The sequence below is a fragment of the Psammomys obesus genome, unplaced genomic scaffold (genome assembly GCF_907164565.1).
Source record: "Psammomys obesus unplaced genomic scaffold, mPsaObe1.curated_primary_1811, whole genome shotgun sequence".
Classification (NCBI taxonomy): Eukaryota; Metazoa; Chordata; class Mammalia; order Rodentia; family Muridae; genus Psammomys; species Psammomys obesus.
In genome coordinates this window covers 16,490,651-16,511,401 of record NW_026585580.1, presented here as the reverse complement: position 1 = coordinate 16,511,401, position 20,751 = coordinate 16,490,651, and the positions used below count along the sequence as shown (strand labels likewise).

At 47.7% G+C, this 20,751-nt stretch overlaps 1 protein-coding gene across 3 annotated transcripts in view; it reads right to left on the bottom strand.

Moving 5' to 3' along the window:
- Positions 1 to 203: 203 nt before the first annotated feature.
- Positions 204 to 20,751, bottom strand: part of Npas2 (neuronal PAS domain protein 2) — a 166,199-nt gene continuing 145,651 nt past the window's right edge. For all 3 annotated transcript variants that reach the window (XM_055607332.1, XM_055607335.1, XM_055607337.1), the window contains exons 17-21: positions 17,535 to 17,732; positions 15,285 to 15,475; positions 14,565 to 14,657; positions 3,043 to 3,217; positions 204 to 1,474 (exon numbers count right to left, since the gene is read on the bottom strand). In XM_055607332.1, the coding sequence (XP_055463307.1) occupies positions 1,304 to 1,474; positions 3,043 to 3,217; positions 14,565 to 14,657; positions 15,285 to 15,475; positions 17,535 to 17,732 (828 nt within the window). In that variant the 3' untranslated portion in view covers positions 204 to 1,303. The remainder of the gene's footprint in view (positions 1,475 to 3,042; positions 3,218 to 14,564; positions 14,658 to 15,284; positions 15,476 to 17,534; positions 17,733 to 20,751) is intronic.

Sequence of the window (20,751 nt, the reverse complement as noted above, 5' to 3'; positions counted from 1 at the left end):
CCCGAAGCAACAGCACCGTGGGACCGTGCAGCGGAAACCCAGAGACTTCGAGCCCATCTCTGTGATGGCCGTTACCTCCCTAATCACAGTAGCAGAGAAGCTGACTAAAAACTTCACTTCTAAAGCCTTCAACAGCTTGGAAAGTTTTGAAGTTTCGCAGTTGAAAGATCCATGTGTGGATGTACGACAAGGGACAAAGGAAATTGTACAAACGTGTTAATTTATTACAAAATGTTCACTCACAGAAAAACACAAGGAAACCTTTATAACTTTTATATTCGGGAATGGAACTGGTGTCTCAGATACAAAATAATTTACACATAATCCGTACAGTTTTATTCTTTTTATAGAAATAGGTCATTATTACAGCTGTACAATTCTCTACGCTTCCTCTCATAATTACATAAAATCTTCTCTTTAGAAACATCTCAACATAACAAAACATACAAAAAAAAAAAAAAACCCAAAACAAAGCAAAGTGCGTTTTGAGATGGAAAATCCAATCTTCGGAATCATCAGGGAAGCTATGCGGGAAGATGGCAGCGCGGGGCCGGGCGCTGGGAGACTGCAGCCCGCGCGGCTGCCCGGCTCGCGGCCCTCTTCCCGCACCGTCTTAGAGGTCCCTGGGAACCCTGGGAGCGCCGGGAGATTGTGCTTTGCTCGGAGTCTCCCGGGCAGTTACTCTCGGTGACGGGAAGGGTCCAGTGTCGTGTGTGGGGAGGAAAGCGGGCTGCGGGGCTGCGGGGCTGCGGGGCTGCGGCTCCGCTAAGGACTGGCCTCGCTCTCGGCCTGGCCGGGGCTTCGTTAGCTGTGGCCTCCCAGCGAGGCCAGGAGACCTCATTATTCAAACAGAAACAAAGTGCCTAAGTTCTTTCCCCTGTGCAAATTAAAACAGGAACAACCGTTTAAAAATAACGAAAAATAATCTCTTTATTCTCTCTCCGAAGACCTGACCTAGCCCTCGCCCGTAAGGGAAGAGCATCGGGAGGGCGAAGGGAGGCCAGCGAGGGCTTGGGGCCCGGGGCCCGGGGGCCGCGCTCTCCCCGAGGCAGCGCCGGGCGCACCGCTGCCAGCAGGCCGGGAAACACGCCCACCCCACGGCGGGCCGCGCCCCTGGGCAGCACGGCTGTCGCGGACGCCCGAGGGCCTGGGGCACTCCCGGTCTGTCCCCGCTCTGCCGGCGCCGCCCTCCAGACACGTTACCGTCGGGAGCTCCGAGAGCCTGCGGGCTGTGCCTTCCCCGCGGCCACCCCGCTCTTCGTCCGTTAAAGCTGGTGGCGTCCGGACTCCAGGGCCGCGGGCACTACCGGGGCGGCGGCTGCAGGCCTGAGGAGTCCGACAGCCGGCTGACCCTGCGGGAAGGCCGTGCGGGCTGCGCGGGCTGCGCGGACGCATAGCCCAGGGTCCCCGGCTGCTGGGCGAAGGGGGACAGAAGGAGCGAGTCCGGCTGCTCACTGGGCAGAGACGTGGGAGCCTGCAGCAGGGGAGAGGACGGAAGGGGCTGCGTGACTGCCCGTCCCTCCGTGCTCCCAGTTACTTCAGCGCCCTCGCGGTGTGCAGCACAGGCTGCCACGTTCTGGGACTCCCGCCTCAGCTGACCAGGCAGAGATATATATATGTGTGTGTGTGTGTGTGTGTGTGTGTGTGTGTGTGTGTGTGTGTGTGTGTGTGTAAAAGCCAAGCTCTCTGATGACACATTAGCTCTCTGACCACAGGTGGGGAGGAGGAGGGGGTTCCTTTTGGCCCAGTGGCTTGGAGCTGAGGCTGAATCAGAGGCAACGATCTCCAGGTACCCCCTGTGTGTTTGTGGCCTGAGACTCACAAAGAGTACGGGTGGGGAAGAATATGCAGGCCAGCACGCCCCTAAAACCAGGTCCCTGGTCCTGTGGCTGCTTCAGACACTGCCATTTTCTGGAAACAACCAGCCAGCCTGACTTTGGAGGTTTCACTCTTATTTTCCACTCTTGCCTGCAAATAAATGTCCCTCTCCAATAACCCGGAGCCCCCACCTCACCTTTGAGGCTTCCCAGCATTCCTGTCCCTGCCTGCCCTTATGCTGGGCTGTGGGCTGGGCTAAAACACTATCCTTTCATTTATCCTCCTTCACTCCCTCTCAGTATTTCCTTGATGGTCAGGGATGTCCCTGAACCTTCCTCCAGGAAGGCTTCTGCACCTGGGCGTCCTCTCTCTTCACTACCAGAGCCCAGTGCAAGCTGTGCGGGGGCCCCCTCCCAGCACGTGTCCTGAGTGGCTGGAGAGCTCTTTGCATCTTTACTTCGCATCTTGACTGCAGCAGGCCTTTGCAAACCTCTGCTGCCAGGACACCTGGAGACCTCTCCTGGTCTCCTTGTTTCTCTTGCCAAATCATTCCCCCTGTCCTGGGAAGGGACAAAATCCATGAGGCCAATGTCAGAGTTGACACCCACCATCACTCTGGGTGCAGCCGGGGAGATTTGGGAAATATAGCACAGATGGTTTAACAGCTTCGGAATCAAATCACATCCCACATCTTTCAGGACATTGATTCTCTCCATCTCTCTCCCACTGTTCTCAGGGTGTATCAGCCACTGTAGACCAGGCTGGCCTCGAACTCACAGAGATCAGGCTGCCCCTGCCTCCCTGAGTGCTGGAACTACAGGAGTGCCCCACCACACTTGGCATGCCTCCAGTTTTCATGCCAAATCTGTATTTAGCAGGTTGACGGATCTCTAACTTTGTTTTAACTTTATACCTCTATGCACTAAAAAGTGACAAAAACAGTCATTAATTTTTGACTTTTTTGGTGAAAGTGTGAGCATATCAAGAAGCAAAACTGATAAAAAATATTTTTAAATAGATATTTTCAGCATACCACCATATGAAGCATAGTGTTAACCTAGCTTTAATCTTTATACTGTGCATTCAGCATTAAAATTAACCAGATATGACTTTTGGGAGGTTATTCTCTCTGCTAGGGTGAAAATGGCCTGTAAAATGGAACGCAGAACGCGGCCTGTGCTCACTGAAGGCCCGTGCCTCCCCCTGGGCCTGCGGCTCACCTACCTGCAGGTAGGGTGGCGGCTGCTGCTGCTGCTGCGCCTGCGCTGGCTGCAGCGGGGCCGGCTGGGACGCGGGGAAGCTGGGATGGAGGACGGCGTGCCCCATCAGCAGGACAGGGGTGGACGCTGTGCTGCTGGCAGGGTGCGAGTCGGCGAACATCACCTGGCTCTGTGCGTACCTGTTCAGTTTCCCGGAAAGAAAACAGATCCTCTGAGAAAGAGATACTTTGACACAGTGCTAAAACCACCAGCTATAGGGGCTGGAGAGGCGGCTCAGTGGTTAAGAACACTGGCTGCTCTTCCAGAGGACCTGGGTTTGGTTCCCAGCCTCCGCATGGCGGTTAAGAACCGCGTGCAACTCTGATTCCACGGAATCTGACCCCCTCGTTTAGCTTCTACAGCTACTGCACGCGTAAAATAAACACATCTTAAAAAAAAAAGCCTTACTAACAATGACAGCAGAAAAATGGGTGCGGTAGGCTTCATCAAGAACTTTGTCCATCAAAGGGCACTCTCCATCGGCAGAAAAGTAATTGAGGGTATGAGAGAAAAATCTCTGTCCCTCATATATCGAACAAGGGATTGATATTGATATTGATATTAAAAGATACCTACAGCTCTATCACCAACATCCCATTAATACCCAAAGAACCCAAACAAAGCGATGGGCAAAACGGCTGGAGCGCTCGTTTCCATCCAATGAAAAGACACAGAGGCCAGGAAGCACTGGGTTTGCCACTAGTCAACAGGAGGGGGCCAGTGAAAACGGAAGTGAGCGGTCACGTCACACCGTTACCATAAAGACATACATGCATATAGTGTATACATTTTGAAACATACTATAAGATATCTCTGTGTATGTACAAGTACCGGAAGGGGAAAAAAATAAACCTCATTAGCAAGGATGTGGAAAAACTGAAAGTTTTGTGTGCTGTTGGTGCGAATGTAAAATGGTACAGCCATTCTGGAAATCAGTATGGAGATTCCTCAAAAAGGTGAAACATGGGATTTCTGGGTAAGAGGGAAGTAAAAGCTGCCTCCACGTGACTTGGAAAGAGAGGAGAGTCAGACGAGATACCCTAGCCTAGTGTGGTGGCGCACACCTGTGATCCCAGCACTCAGGGAGGCAGAGGCAGGAGGATCTCTGTGAGTTTGAGGCCAGCCTGGGGCTACAAAGCAAGTCTAGGACAGACAAGGCTACACAGAGAAACCCTGTCTCAAACAAAACAAAACAAAACAAAACAAAACAAAAACAAAAACAAAAAAACCCAAATTAATCATTTAGCTTCTTCCAAAGAGAGACAGAGCTTTAGAAACACAGTGGAATGAGGAGAGAGATGAGGATACAGAGAACTAAGCCAAGTTGGAACAGCTTCAGCGGTGCGGCTCTGTGGTAGACCACGGGGAAGCAGAAGCCTCATCCAAAGGTTGCCCTGGAAGGAGACTGAAAATCCTATCCTAGGACAAGTCCACAGCTCGTACAAGCCAGATCCAGTTACAAGTGTTGGTGAGACTGTGATTGCTCCATTGGACAATTCAGTGTGTGAGGGGGGCACGACTTCCATCCTGTCGTTCTCTACGGCTCAGGGAGCAGTGCCTGGGTCCCCTCTTGACAGGGAACTTCACTGCCTAAAACTGAGGTCGTCCTGGAGGTGCCCCCGAAGGAAAAACCTTTAAGTCAGGGAGCCTGAATTTAACCTCCCGCCGTCCCAGGGCCAGAGATACCCAGAAGGCAGTTACAGAGAACAGAGAGGCTGGATGCTGACAAGCAGAAAGGCGTAAGCTCCGCACTCCATGCCAGGAGCAGGCCTTACCTACCAGGAGGAAGCCTGCGGTTGAAGAGCAGAACCCTGATGGCTCAGTCTTCAGAGCCGCCTAAAGCGGTCACCGCTGTAGAATCCAAGGACTCTGAGGCTCCAGGGAACACCCGACTTCTCCAGCTGCAACTGGTCCTTCACCTGGGCAGCTCTCAGGCTGTGCTTCATTTCCTGACTCTAAGGTACTGGGGAGACGCTTCCCCAAAAGAACCGTAGCCAGCCCAGAGAGGAACAATCCAGAAAATCCTGGGAGGGCGCAAAGCTAAGAGTGCAGAGCAGACGCCCCCGGGACATGAATGTAGAGGCATTCTAATCCAGAAATGTGGCTACCCTGGCTGGAATACAGACATCCCTTTAATCCAGAAGACAGAGGCAAGCAGACCTCTGAGTTCAAGGCCAGGCTGGTATGAAGCAAGTTTCAGGTAAAGAAAAGCTTAGGTCCAGGCATGGTGTTACACGCCTTATATCCCAGCACTCAGGCGACAGAGAAATGCAGCTCAGATCTCTGAGTTCTAGTCAGTGCTGTTCAGGCAGTTCAGTTGCATCAGGGAAATGAGAGGCAGCTCAGTCTGAGGAATTCAGAGGCAGTTTTATCAGGAGTTTTACAGAGAGGTTAAGTGAGAGAACAAGCTAGACACAGGTGAATACAGAATGAGCCAGAGAATGAGCCAGAAGATTAGAACACATTGCTAGAGTTAGTTTGAGGCCAAGCAGAGCAATTCAGTCAGAAGCAGAGAGAAGCCAGATTGAATAAGTCAGATGGGAGAGGAGTTGGAGCCAGAACAGCTGAGTTGAACTAGCCAGCCAGAGTTCAGAAAGAGCTAGAAAGGGTGAGTTTATTAAGCAGTAAGTCTCAGAGGCTATTAGACTGTTCAGAAGCTAGAAGCTTCCAGGACTAGGTCTAGGTCTAGGTTAGCAGACAGAGGCAGTAAGCCTCCAAAGCAACAGTTAAATCAGCATTTAGCCAACATTCCTAAATCCAGTAAATCTGTTTAATTGATGGATAATTAAGGACAATGACAAGCTAAGGTGATTCATGACCACTGTACTGGTTTGAATTCTGTTGCCGGGATAGAATACCTTGGCAGGGAAAAAAAAAAAGTGACTAGAAGGAGAGAGGATTTAGTCAGCGGACACTTCCAGGTTACAGAGCATCTCATTGGGTAGGTAAAGCAGCAGGAACGTGGAGCAGCTGGTCATGTCACATCCACAGACAAGAGCACAAGGAAATAAATGCATGCATGTTCATACATGTTCAGTCGCATGCTTGCTGAGCCCAGCTGGATTTTTCCACTCTCATGCAGTTCAGGACTCCCTTCCTTGAGAAGACCCATGTGGGCTGGGTCTTCTCACACCAGTTAACTTAGCCAAGACAGTCTCCCACCAATATGCCCATGATGTGGACAGTTCCTCACTGAGATAATTTTCTATCATTAGTTTAGGTTGCATCAAGTTGACACTTAAAGCCAACCATCACAACCCCCGTGCCAGCACTGCGAAAGACACTAAAGAAATACTGAGAACACAGAAGGAAGAAAGACAGTCTTAGCCACAGAAGCAAATGAAAGAATAAATTTTATGAGGGGAGCAGATGAATAAAGAAATAGTTAAGAAGGAGTCAATCCTGTTCAACAACAGATCAGCAACGTTTAACATTAAAGGAAAGAACAATGATCCAGCCAATCAGAACCAACCAACAAAACTCTGGGAATTAGGAAATATATTTCAAGAATAACCTTAAAGGGAAATGGCCTCAGCTCACCACAAACAAAGAGATACAGATGAGCTGGTTGGGTCAAAACAAAACAACAACACCAGATCCAACTCGCTGTTGCTTCCAAGAAATACACCTCTCTAGCAAAGACACACACAGACTGATTATGGAAGGACGGTAGTTAACCTAGTAGATGTATAAAATCTGAAAACAAGCTGCTGTAGCTGTTCTGACAGTAGATAGTCTTCAAACCAAAATTAGATGTGGAAAGGTTACCATATATTAACAAAGGGAACAATTTATTAAGAAACAGTAATCACAAATACATGCGCCAAATGCTGGGACTCCCAATTTCATAAGACAAACACTAACGGGCATTAAAGGTTGACTATGTGCTCATGCAGTAATAGTGGGTGACCTCAATACTTCACTTTCATCTTTAAATAGGATTTTTAAACTAAAAAAGGAAGCTCTACACTGGGAAGGCTGGAGAGGTAGCTTAGCAGTTAATACACTTGCTGCTATTCCAGAAGCACCCTGATTAGGTTCCCAGCACCCACGAGTGCCTCACAGCTGCCTGCAACTCCAGATCAGGGGATCTCATGTCCTCTTCTGGCCTCTGCAGGCACTGGGCACAGGTGGGTTAGACTCTCACAGATAAATACATACCATAGCTCTATTTCTACCTGTATCATTTGTATCTATAGCTCTCTATACTAAATCTTTAAAGCTATATCAGAGGCTGTAAGCTTTGTAAGCTTTGTAAGCTTCTTATCACAGCACTTGGGAAGGAGAGGCAGGTAGATTTCTAGGAGTTCTAGGCCAGCCATGGCCACATATATAGAATAGGACCTAGCTCAAAACAAATAAACAAGCCCATAAAGCCCAGAACACTGCATCATCGATCAAATGTGTTATCTAACATATGTTATATTTATATATTTTCTCAGCAGCTTATGGAACTTCCTTTAACTTAGAACAGATCATTAGCTATAAAGCAAGTCTTAACAAATACAAAATAATTGGAATAATTTCTTGTATTTAAAAGACCACAATGGAATAAAAGTAGAAATTAATAGAAACAAATGCTAGAAATAACAAATACCTGGAGACTAAAAAAAATACTCATGAATGATCAGTGGGTTGCTGAAGAAAGAGGAGGGAAAATATTCTAGAATCAAATGAAAATAAAAGCACAATTTACCAACCTTTGGGGTGCAGGCAAGCTCATTATAAGAGGAGAGCTTATAGCTCTGAGTAATGGCATTACAAAATCAGAGATTTCAAATAAATACCTTAATGATGTGCCAATGACTTAGAAAAACAAGAACAAGCCAAACCTCATGGCAGTAGGCAGCAAGAGGTAATGAAGATTGGAACAGAACTTTATGAAATGGAGACTGAAAAAACATAAAGCTGACTCCTTGCACTGAACAAGACTGATAAAAGAGACAGAAAGAAGACCATATTAATCAAGTCAACGATGAAAAGGAGCACAGATGTAGCCCATGGCAGCTCAGTGTCCAGGTGGGTTTCCTGGTCAGGGGAACAGGGACTGTCTCTGACATGAACTCAGTGGCTGGCTTTTTGATCATCTCCCCTTGATAAGGGAACAACCTTACCAGGCCATAGAGGAAGAGAGTGCTGATGAGACCTGATAGGCTAGGGTCAGAAGATGGAAGCAGAGGAGGACCTCCACTATCAGTGGACTTGGAGAGGGGCATGGGAGGAGATGAGGGAGGGAGGATGAGATTGAGAGGGAAAAAAGGGAGGGAGCTACAGCTGGGATACAAAGTGAATAAACTGTAATTAACGTAAAAAAATAAAAAAGATGAAACGAGATGTTAAGACAGATTTCAATTAAATCTAGAGGATCATACGGAATACTTGGAAAGCTTATAATCCAAACAAACAAACAAACAGCCCTGGAAAAATCTAAAAGATATGGATAGATTTCCCCAAGCATATGGCCTACCAAAAGTTAAATCACACGTACATAAGCAATATAAACAGATCCTCAGCAGTCAACAATACAGCATTCTAATACAAAACTGACAGCATCCTAATACAGAAAATCCCGGGACCAGGGGTATTCACTGCTGACTTCTACCAGTCTTTAAAGAAGAGCAGATGCCAACGCTCCTCAGACGTTCCTTAAGAACGTCAAGGGAAGGAAAAGTATACCAAGTTCACTCTATGAAGCCAGTAGTACTACCTTGATACTAAAACCAGATTTCTGTGTGTGTGTGTGTGTGTGTGTGTGTGTGTGTTTGTGCATGTACACATATACACAGAGAGAGAGAGAGAGACAGAGAGACAAAGGAAGAACTATGGGTCAATCACCCTGATGAATATAGATCATATTGAAAGACCCCAGCCTCACACTAAGTTAAACATAGCTAATGCCATTTTGTGAGACACCACTGTTTTGTAAAACTCTGAAGGCCAGATGAGAAACTGGAAAATTACTGAGAAATCCTAGCTGTGTCACCCACTTGGGATATCTGTGGTCAGGGTGCCCCAGTCATACTAAAAACAGTTTGTGTTAATCACTCTCATAGATATCTGTGAGACTGTTTCAGCTAAGATAGGGAAAAACAAAATAACAGGTGGCGGGCCACGTCAAGGGGTCATCCTACCCCCCTTGACCACCCAGTTCCTGGAATCTTGGTGCCCCTGCCAAACTTTGACGCAAATTGTGGTCTCGTGTAAACGTACCAATCATGCCCTCTCGTTTCTGTACCAGTGCTTCTGCCTCTAAAACCCTATAAAAACCCCAGCTTCCCATCTAGGGGGCGCGGAAGTCTTCCGAATGACTTTTCGCCCCGGGTACCCGAGTATCAAAATAAAAGCCTCTTGCTGTTTGCATCCGAATGGCCTCGTTGATCCTTGGGAGGGGGTCTCTCTGACGAAAGATACCCTCCGGGGATCTTTCAATATATTCTCAATAAAATTCTTGTGACCTGAACTCCAGAAAACATCAAGAAGATCATATACAATGACCAAGTTCAACATATAGAAATCAATAAATGTAACACAGTACATATGTATACTCGAGAACAAAAATTACACGATCTTCTTAATAGATATCAAAGACCTTTGAGAAAGTTCATGAATGAAATAGTTCTTCACGAGGAAATTAGGAATTGAAGGCTTATAGCACAATTTAATAAAAGGGTCTATATGGAAAACCAACAGCCAACATCATGCTGTATAAGGAGGAACAGAAAGGATTTTCCCCACCAAAATCAGGAGTGAGGCATGGGTTACTGTTCTCATCACTCTTATTCAACCAAGCACTTGAAGTCATGTGGAGAAATAAGAAAGAAATAAAAGGGATACAGATAGGAAATAATAAACTCAAATTAGCCATATGTGCAGATGAAATGGCCATATATTTAAAGGCCCTAAAGATTCTACCAGAAAACTCTTAGATCTGAGAAACATTTTTTGCAAAGTAGTAGACACAAAATCAACATACAAAAATGAGCAACTTTTCTCCATACCAAGAATGCATTTGTCAAGAAAACAAAACAAAACAAAACAAAACAAAGCAAAACAAAACTGGAAAGAAGCCCATTCATAATAACTTTAAAATGCCTACATAAAATAATATTGAATCATTCAAAATTACTAGTGATAAAACTAATCAAGGAACAGAGAGACATCTACAATGAAAATTTTAAGACACAGAAAAAGAAATTGAACAAGGTACTAGAGATTAAAAAAAAAAATCTCCCGCACTTATGGGAAAATTGGAAAAGTTAACATTGTTATCTTGGCTATATTACCAAAACTGATCTATAGATTCCACATAATGGCCATAAAATTTCAGTGCTGTCCTTCATGGAAATAGAGAAAAAAGCACAAAAACTAATATGAAACACAAAAGACCCCAAATAGACAAAGCAATCCTTATCAGAAAGAGCCATCATGGAGGCATCACAAAACCTGATTTCAAATTACCCTATGGTGACAAAAGCAGCATTTAATGAGTACTGTAGCGTGTGGCACAGTGGGGTAGAACAGAGGAGACTGATACAAACACAACCAAGCCAACTAAACCTTTAACAAATGTGTCAAAAAATATACACTGGACGAAAAGCGGCATCTTCAAAAAACAGTTCTGGCAAAACTAGATTTTTCACAAGTAGAAGAAGGAACTAGATCCATATTCTTCACCTTGAATCAACAGAATCAACAGAATCAACAGAAAACTGACCAAAGACCATAATTAGGGGCACTGGAACCCTGGCTGCTGGAGAAAACCGTTTCTAGATACAGGCGTAAACAAGGACTGTCTGACAGATCCCACAGGACCACGAGAAAGATCCCAGGAACAGATAAATAGGATTGCATGACCATAAACAGCTTCTGTGCAGAAAGCGCTCGTAGGGAAGGACATGATCCAGCAGGAGGGTGGGGATGGAGGACAGGCAAGAGGGAGGATGGAGAAGAGCACACATGTATTAAAAAAAATTCACCTCAAATTCTATTAATCCATATGTTAACTAAAAATCAAGAAAGATAAAAACAGAATTATCATATGATCCAGCAACTCTGCTTCTGGTTATATATTCAAAAGAAGTAAATGTCCACATTTAAATAGATACATGTACGCCCACAGAAATATTATTCACCATAATAGCCAGAAGGCCGAATGAAGTGTCTGCTGACAGAGGAATTGTCAGGTGGTGTGTAAAATGGACACAACATCACCTTAGTACTGACATAGGCTAGGACAGCAGGGAAAACCCAAGACATTATGCTAAGTGAAATTTGTCTGTTGCCAAAGGGCAAACACCATACAAGGTCCCGAAAGAGTCAAAATCACAGAACAGTGATCGCCAAGAATTGTCAGGGGAGGGGCTGGAGCTATTGTCCAGTTTCAGACTAGGGAGATGAAAAGATGTGGAAATGGATGGTATATGTAGATGAGTTTTAACTCCGAACCTGGCTGCCCTGGAAAGAGATCAAATCCGAAGAACTTCCAGGCCTGTGTGATCTGGCTGGAATACAAATAAGCCTTTAATCTCAGAGGACAGATCACTGAGTTCAAGGCCAGCCTGGTATGAAGCAAGTTTCAGGTAAAGAAAGGCTTAGGTCCAGGTGTGGTGGTACACACCTTTAATCTCAGACTCAGGAGAAAGAGGCATGAAGATTGCTGAGTTCTAGTCAGTGCTGTTCAGGCAGTCCGTTGAATCAGTGAGTTTATAGGCTGTGCAGTGGAGTTGAGTTCTTGGCAGTTCAGTTCGTGGAAAACAGAGGTAGTTTTTACTGGGAGAGTTTTACAGAGAGGTTAAAGAGAGAATACGCTAAGACACAGGCGAATACAGAATGAGCCAGAGAATGAGAAGGAGCCAGAAGATTAGAACAGATTGCTAGAGTTAGTTTGAGGCCAAGCAGAGCAATTCAGTCCAAAGCTGAGAGAAGCCAGATTGAATCAGTCAGCTTAGAAAGGAGTTGGAGCCAGAATAGCTGAGTTGAATCAGTCAGCAAGAGTTCAGAAAAAAAAAAAAAACAAAAAAACAAAACAAAAAAACAAAACAAAACAAGAAAGAACGAATTTATTCAGCAGTGAGTCTCAGAGGCTGAAAGGATTCTAGACCTTGATTAGACTGTATGGAGTCTAGAAGCTTCCAGGACTAGGCCTAGGTTAGCAGACAGTAAGCCTCTTGAGAGGACAGCCACCTCCGGCCAATAAAAGTTACTTTTTGCTTTGTTTTGTTTTGTTTTTCTAGACAGGGTTTCTTCATGTAGCGTTGGCTGTCCTAGACTCACTTTGCAGACCAGGCTGGTTTCGAACTCACAGAGATCTGCCTGCCTCTGTCTCCCCGAGTGCTGGGATAACAGGCGTGCGCCACTGTGCCCGGCAAAAGCTGCCTGTACAGGTGGGATGGCAGCCCTGAACTGTATTCTCAAATGGTTACCATGGCAAATGTTACTCGTTTGTATTTTATCACAATAGCAATAACAACATAAAGAGATGGCGATAATGGCCTGTTTTCAAGAAACCAGGAATGGCCTTCATGAGCAGATCTGGGAGAACAGGGGATTGCAGACTCCCTGCAGAGACTTCTGTGTGTTTACGGTAGGCAGATCTTGACCCCCCGGAGAACAGGGGCGATTAGGTCATCTCTGGAGAGACAGTGGCGTAGAAATGACTGGTCTGACCAAAAGTGGCAGCTACAGCTGCTGGAGGAGGAAAACATTCCGGGCTTTGCCCCGTTGGTAGCAGGATTAAGCATCTCTGGAGAGTGAGGTAACGCACATCTTACTTTCCACTTACTTGAGACATTTAGGAAGAACAACCAAACTTTAAAACCAAAATCCAAACCCGCCTGCCTAATTGAGAACAGAAGCAGGGGATTTTAAAGCCGGTTTTCCACAGGGTGTGTGCCGTTGCCTGTTCCCAGCCACGGGCAGAAGGAGGGGGTAAAGGATGAAGAGGGCAGCGACTACAGAGAAGGTTAACTTCAGGCAGAAGGGAGACCCTGACAGGGCTAACGCCGTTGTCCTGAAGATTCAGAGCCAAGATTCAGAGTTTGTGCTCTGGAGCCGTCGGGCCCCGGTTCTGCCGTAGGTAGCATGGGTTCTTCTAGACCTTATCCTTTGAAAGCTTGGCCTCTCCACTGATTGAAGGAAAGCATTCCCAGGCCACAGAATTTTTACTGGGAGAAAAGGAAATAATCACCAACCCCTGAGCTTCAGAACAGAAGTTATGTTATTATGTTATAGCAGTTATGTTATTATGGGCTGCAGCAGGCAGAGAGGGATTTCTCCGGACACTCTATACACACCAGACTCCACTAGCTAGCAGGGTCCTGATAAACTCTGGACTCAAATTCAAACAGTGCTTACACCAGTGAGGGTCATGTGATAGTCTCCCTTCTAAAGGCTGGGCGTGGCAGAGCACAGCTGACCCCAGCACTGTCTGAGGCCAAGGCAAGAGAACCCTGTCTTGAAAGAGGAGGGAAGAGTCTAGAGACTTTTAAAAGCCTACTTTCCAGCAGCGTTTAAACGGGGTTCCTTATGTCTCCAGCAACCCTTGTCACCACTAGTCAAACAGCTGAGCAAATCTGCCTCTCAGCATCAATAAGTGGAAAAGGGACGGGGTAGGGGCAGGGGGAAGCTCTGGCTTGAGGGTGTTCCCCGAAGCCCATGTGTTGGATGGAAACCTAGCTCCCAAGTCCCGTGGTTTGTGGTATCTTTAGGTGGGCATCTCTGGAAGTACTCAGGACTGGATGAGGTCATTAGGGTGGTGCCCCAGGATGACGTCAATGGCCTTGTAATAAGAAGAGAACTCAGCCGCCATACTGGCTTTCTCTCTTTCTGGAATGCTCTTTCCCCAAGGAGCTCACCTGATGCTGAAAAGCTGTCCCCTTATCTAGAACCTTCATAGAACTGTGACATTCAGTTGCAACAACAGAAAATGCCCTGGGCTGAGAAGCGTGGGAGGAGACAGTGAGGGCACTCGCGAGTATTTGTTGCTTCTCCTGGTCTTGCGTTACAGCACTAGAAGCAGGGGCCAGAGAAGCTGAGCTGTAAAGCCCTAGATGAAGCTGGAGAGAGCACTCAGGAAGGAAAAGGGGCTGCTGTCTACTCAGCTTGGGGGAAGACTTTGAGATCTGTATTTTCTCAAAAGCCCAAAGGTAGCTGCAACCTGCCAAATGCCATTATTTCCTTCAGTTCCTGTTTGAGGCACGGAGAGTGGATACGAGGAGGGTTTATCTGTTCACATTAGAGTTGGTGAAAGGAAAGCTCAGGGAAAGAGTCTCTGAAGGCTGTGAGCACACGCTGACCCTGCTTTTCCTGCTTTTCTTTTCTTTCTTTCTTTTTTTTTTTTTTTTGTAGAGCATCCAGAGTGAACCTGATGTGGCCTGTGGAAGCCCAGAGTGCCACTGCCAGGAACATCAGGTCCTGGCACATCGTTTTAAGGAAAAGGAAAGGCCAGGCTTGGACCATGCCATACACATCTGTCCCGCTCACACCTACTTGACTTGCCGTCCAGTCCTGCTGACCTCAGAGGGCTGCCGGGCATCACAGGAGCCTGGCATCATGGGTTGGATGGGCTGGCTCAGCAGCAGCCTTGGAGCGGAGAGAGAGAACGGGACGTTATTGCCAGCACTTGTGAGGGTCAGCTTTCACTGTCACCTTGATACAATCTAAAATCAGCTGGGGAGACAGTCTCAGTGAGGCACTGTCTGTACTGAGCTGGCCTGTGGGTGTCTTAATCGCTGTGGGCAGGGCCAGCCCATGGTGGGCGATGCCATTCTCTAGGCTCTTGAAATTGTAAGAGTGGATTTAACAAGCTGTGCACAGACAAGTGAGTGAGCTTGTGTGCATCCATCTCTCTGTGCTTGACAGTGATGTGACTCCATGCTTTTAGTTCCTGCCTTGACTTTCCCACAACAATGGACTGTAACCTGGAACTGTAAGTGGAATAAAACTCCTTTCTCACCCAAGTTCCGTTTTGTTGGAGTATTTTAGTACAGAAATGAAACTAGAACAGTACCCAAATTGTGTCCCCACCCATGGTAGTACTGGACATCTGCGACGGGTCATGTCCCTGGCCCTCAGGACCCCAAGGTCTTCCCTGCTGTCTCTGTAGCTGAGATCAACCGGGAATCCTTGGAAGTTTGCTGTGCAGAAAGGAGAGATGAAGGAAAAGCACCAACGACCCCTTCCTGTCCTCTCAAAAGTGTGGCTTCATACCTGAGCTGCCGATCGTGGCCGAAGTCAGGGCTGGGCTGGCACTGGCTGGCATCCTGGGGGGTGGGAGCCACCGTGGTGAGGCTCAGGCCGGGCGGGAGCGCCGCTGCCGAGCTGCTGAACGCCGATGGCAGGCTGCTCCCCGGGCGACCGCTGGCGGGCAGCAGCTGGGAGCTTCTTATGGGCTTTGGACCCTGGAACATCATTTAACAGGAGAGAGAAAGATGATCAACTCAGGCCACCTCTCCAAGAAACCTCACGGGACTCCCATCTGCTGACTCTGGCCTCCTCTATTACATTAGGACCTACCAACTGGCGAATGGTTTTTATTTTTTATTATCTTCCCCACTGGATTGGAAGCAGCTTGAAGATTCTTGAATCTCATGGGCAGTGCCAGGCCCTCGGCAGAACTGAACCATTGAACTGATTTTTTTGTTTTTTGTTTTTTTGTTTTTTTTTCTTACAAATTTTACTTTTCTCTTCCTCCCTGGGCCTATGCTGGCCTCAGGGCCTTTGCACATGCTGATCCATCGCTGTGACATGTTCTTCTACTTGATGCTGATACAGCGGCCTCTTAGCCCCCAGGGTCCAAAGCCCACAGGCTTTGCTGAGATACAGTCCTCTCAGGACGTCTCTTCTGATCATCTATTTAAATCTTAACTCATCTCCTGCCATCCTCCGCCATCCTCTGACCTGCACCCACTTTTCTCTGTTCTCCCCGCTGGAACTGAAGGTTTTCTTTCTCACTCATGGCTGACGCGGTGCTGGTCTCGCAGTGAGCCTTCAGGAAATATCTGCTGACTCAAATGAGTGAGCAAGGCGTGGCCTGGGCCTGATTTTCTGTCTGTGACTCTGACTGGCCATTCCTATGATGATACTTCAAGGCTTTAGATCTTAGTTTTCACAACATCTTCTAGCATCTGTGTAAATTCTTTCTCAGCATCTGCTTTTCCAAAGCCCCCCATTGGCTATTCTCAGCCATTGGTTGCTTGTTTTGTTTTGATGACCCGGTCAAATTAAAAGGCTGCGTTTTTAGGCAAAACGTTTAATGTGTATAAGATGGACTAAGCTCCCTTCTACGTGGGTTTGTAATTTCCATCCCTGATAAAAGTATTTGAAAAACATCACATCTGCACTGATCACACACAGCTGTTCTCATTGTCCCCAGGTAACAACTATTTCCATAGCTCTGGTGCTTTATTGGACATTATAAATCATCTAAGGGGCTGGAGAAAGAAATAGCTCAGCCTTTAAGAGCACTGGCTGCTCTTCCAGAGGACCCAGGTTCAATTCCCAGCGCTCATGTGGTGGCTCACAACCACTTGTAAATCCGTGTCCAGGGGATTTGGGAGCCTCTTGGGCTTCTGTGGGCACCAGGCATGTAGCAGGTGGACACACATGCAGTAAAGCACACACAGAAAACTCTAACAAACAAACACCTAAGATGAGTGAAAACATGAAGGGTATGTAGCACAGCGTGCAGCATGCCCACAGCATGTGAGAAGCCCCAGGTCTCATCCCCGGCCTCAGTCAGTGAATTATGTAGGCGATGCACATGCATCTTGTGCAAAAACTCGATACCATTTTATCTAAGGGACTGGAATCTCCTTGAGTCTTGGCATCCATGAGCGGTTTTGCACCATCCCCTGGGGTCTGGAGGGATGCCTTCACTTATCCACCCTGCCCTGTCTGCTCCTCTGGGTCCCAGATGGATGGGGAGCACCTTGGGGCCTACCACACCCCCTGTCATTGTTGCCCCCTCGGGAACAGAGACTCCTGGGAGCCCTAGGAGCTGGGTGGACGTGGAGGCTGCAGGAGAGGCAGTGACCTGCCGCCTGCCACCTCCCACAAGTAGGGGCTCAGAGCTCTACCCCCAGTGACCTGTCAAGCTGTCGCTGGTGGTCTGTACTGAGTGGCTGCGAGAGGGGTTTTGCAAGCGGTCCTGGGGGTAGGGACGACGAACAGATGTTCAATCATATGAGAACAGTGAAGGAGGACAAGTGTGTGGGGCCCTGCAGCCGTCAGAACTACTTCTCCCTAGTATAAAGCACAGGAAAAAATGCAACCCAAACCTTCAAAATGGTTTTACCATAAACGAAACAGAAAGCCCAAACCTACCGCTGTATTCTTTCCCTAGTCTAGAGAAGAGTGGATAGGTTTCTAGAACGTGCCAGCTGCCGGAACCAAGTGTGTCTTGGCTGCAAGAGTGCGTCTAACCTTTGGTAAGGACAGGAAGTGAAAAGGGGGTGGTACCTGGGGGGATAGCACATTAGATTCTCTGAGCAGGTGCTGGCTTGTGACCTGGGCTGGCGTGACCTGCCCGGGCAGCGGAGTGTCCACCACGAGCTGGGGCTGAGACGCTGCAGTGGGCCTTTGCTGCAGCTGCTGCTGAGCGGCTGGTCGCTGGGCACTGCTGAAGCTCAGAGAAACAGCTGGCTGCTGCAGAAACATCTGGGAACAGAAGAGAGATGCCTGTGACCTAAGGGCCATGTGGGCTTCCCACGTGTCCCAGGGAGGAGGGAAAACGCCTGGAGTCCTTGACACACCTCGAGATTCCCCAGCCTAGCATTGGACAGCGTGGACCTCTGCTGCTGCCAGCATGGGCCAACACACTGGATGCAGTGGCTGGGTCAGAGAGACATTGCGTCTGCCTTCCTGAGGGTCACAGTTAAGTGACGTCAACCCAACAAGACAAACAGCCTTACACCTAGGCTATCTTTGCACAAGCTGATACACTTCTGAAGGTCAAGTTGGCTGGCGAGGGTCATATTAGGAGGGAGAACACCTCAGGAATGAAATGATCATTCACTTCATTGAATGAAAGGTGACTCAGCCTCCCAGGGAGGGAAATAAGAGCAGAGGATGACCTATCATGGCGTCCATGTGCTCTAGAGCCACGCTTGCTTCATAGTCATGCTTTCTTACAGAAGCCGTCTTAGACATTCAAGGCCGCCATACATTACCAGTTTAAGAAAACGCTTACGTGTTCGCGAGGATTCCGATTTAGTTTAAACAGTTTGCACCATGCAAAGTTGATCCTTGGATCTGTGAGTTTTCCATCTCTAGACTCACCCAACCTCAGACCAGAGCTGCTCGGTGAAAAGCTGCCTCTGTACTGGGTCAACTGGAGATCCTTTTGGTCACTATTTCCTGAGCAATACACTTACACAGCACTTACATTGTTGGAGATACACACACACACACACACACACACACACACACACACACACACTCCAGAGGGATTCAAAGCAGGGGTCCAACCTTTTAGCTTACCTGGGTCACACTTGACAAAAAAATTTGCCTTGGCCCACCTAAAGGAATCTAATGAGTGGTCTGTTATTTTGAGCAACAGAGGGACAGGACGTTGTCACTCAAAATGCTTTAAGTAAGTTTGTTGAGTTCATGTTGAGGGTGCACAGTGTGGGCTGTGGGCTGGACACGCTTGGTTTAAAGAACACAGGAGGATGTGGGCCTGTTTTGTGCAATTCCATGTTGTGTTCCAGGAGGGTCATAAATTCCATAGATGCTAGTTTCTCTGGGGATTCTGGAATCAGTCTCCTTGGACACTGAAGGCAACTGCATCTCATTTGAACGGTTGTTCAACTGCTTAAACTCCCTTTCCCTCTTAGGCTTCTACGTCTTCTGCGCTGAGCACCCAGGATGCCTGAAAGCTGCAGGTGTTTGAAATGTTCCATTGGTATTGGCTTTGGTAGTTAATGCAGACTGCTCACAGTTTGTTCAACATATAAACAAATTGGACAGAGATTAAAAAGAAAACACAAGTGAAAAGCAGTGCTGTTTCAAGACCTATTCGAGTTGTAAGGAAAAAAAATCCATAAATGCAGTCTAAATGCTGAGCCATCTTCTTGTCCCAAACCTGTTTTATTTGAGACAAAGTCTTATTATGTAGCCCTAGTTAGCCTAGGTTATATAGACCAGGCTGGCCTTGAACTTACAGAGCTCTGCCTACTTCCGCTTCCCAAATGCTGGGACTCCAGGTATGTGGCACTAAGCTTAGCAAGACGATTTCCTGGGTGCCCATCACCTCAGATTCAGTACTCACACACTCGAGGATTGGTGCTTTGTGCAATCCCAGCTGTCTCCTAGCATTAGCTTTGTGACTAGCTCATGGGCTAACCAGTCCCTCACAGCTTCAGCCCCAAATCGCATGATCAGGCCCAATCACTACACTCCTTTTGGCAGATGGCTTGCTGGAAGCCCAGGGTCCAATCAATGCAAGAAGATTTGCTGCAGCAGGAGTCATTGTTTGCCTCGAAGAAGACACACTGGAATGTCCCTCGGCTGAAAATGATCTTGGGTAATACCCGTAACATTCTCAAGGATTTGGTTTCCCCGTTCATATAATATGGGGAATGTAATATGTTCTATATAATATGGACTGGCTGGGTCCATATACTGCTGTGATAAAACACCATGACCAGAAGCAAGCCTTAATTCCCCTGCATGACCCTTTAGTCCTAAGCCTTAAACTGCTGTGCTTTCGTCTATGGGGACTCTCTTCACGGTGCCAAGCCTCAGCCTCTCTGCATGACCCCTTCAGTCCTGGGCCTTCAACTGCTACGGAGGCTGCGCCTTTGCCAGTGTCCTCTCCTGGCTTCTCACGGTGCCAGGCCTCAGCGGCTCTCCATGATGCCTTCATGCCTTCACCAGTACCACCTGGGTGACTGACACTACCAAGTTCAGCTCCGAGCATGAGGTACAACCACGGCTGCCTCAGGGGTGTGTGGCCCTCAGGAAACACTGCCCAGTGTTTCGCCTCCATGATGCCGGTCCTGTCTTAATCACCACTAACTTCCCAGCCCCAGCTGACCAGCATCCGCTGTCCCAGCAAAGCCAAGGTTTCGCTCTGGTGGCTCTGGCCTCTTCTCCAGCTGACTGGACACCACAGATTCTCCACACAGTGGTCCTGTAGAGTCTTTGCTTCCCTCTGGGACCTCGCGAGCCCAGACTTCCAGCCTCTGCATGTCTCCCAACACATGCAGCATCTCCGAAGCTCCCACAGAACAGCCCACCAAGCTGTGAACACTCAATGACTTTTCTAACCCAAAGTTTCAAAGTTTTTCCACAATCCTTCCAAACACACATGGCCAGGTCTGTCACTGCAAGACCCCACTTTCCTGGTGCTGATTTCTGTCTTAGTCGGGGTTAATATTGCTGTGATGAAACACCACAACCAAAAGCAAATCAGAGAAAAGGGTTTATCTGGTTTATGCCTCCACAGCACTGTTCATCACTGAAGGACGTCAGAGCAGGAACTCAAGCAGGGCAGGAACCTGGGGCAGGAGCTGATTCAGAGGCTACAAAGGGTGCTGCTTACTTGCTTGCTCATTCTGCTTTTTCACAGAACCCAGGGCCACCAGCCCAGGACTGGCCCTAGTTACAATGACCCAAGCCCTCCCCCATCAAGTCACTAATTAAGAAAGGCTTGCCTGCAGCCTGATTGTATGGA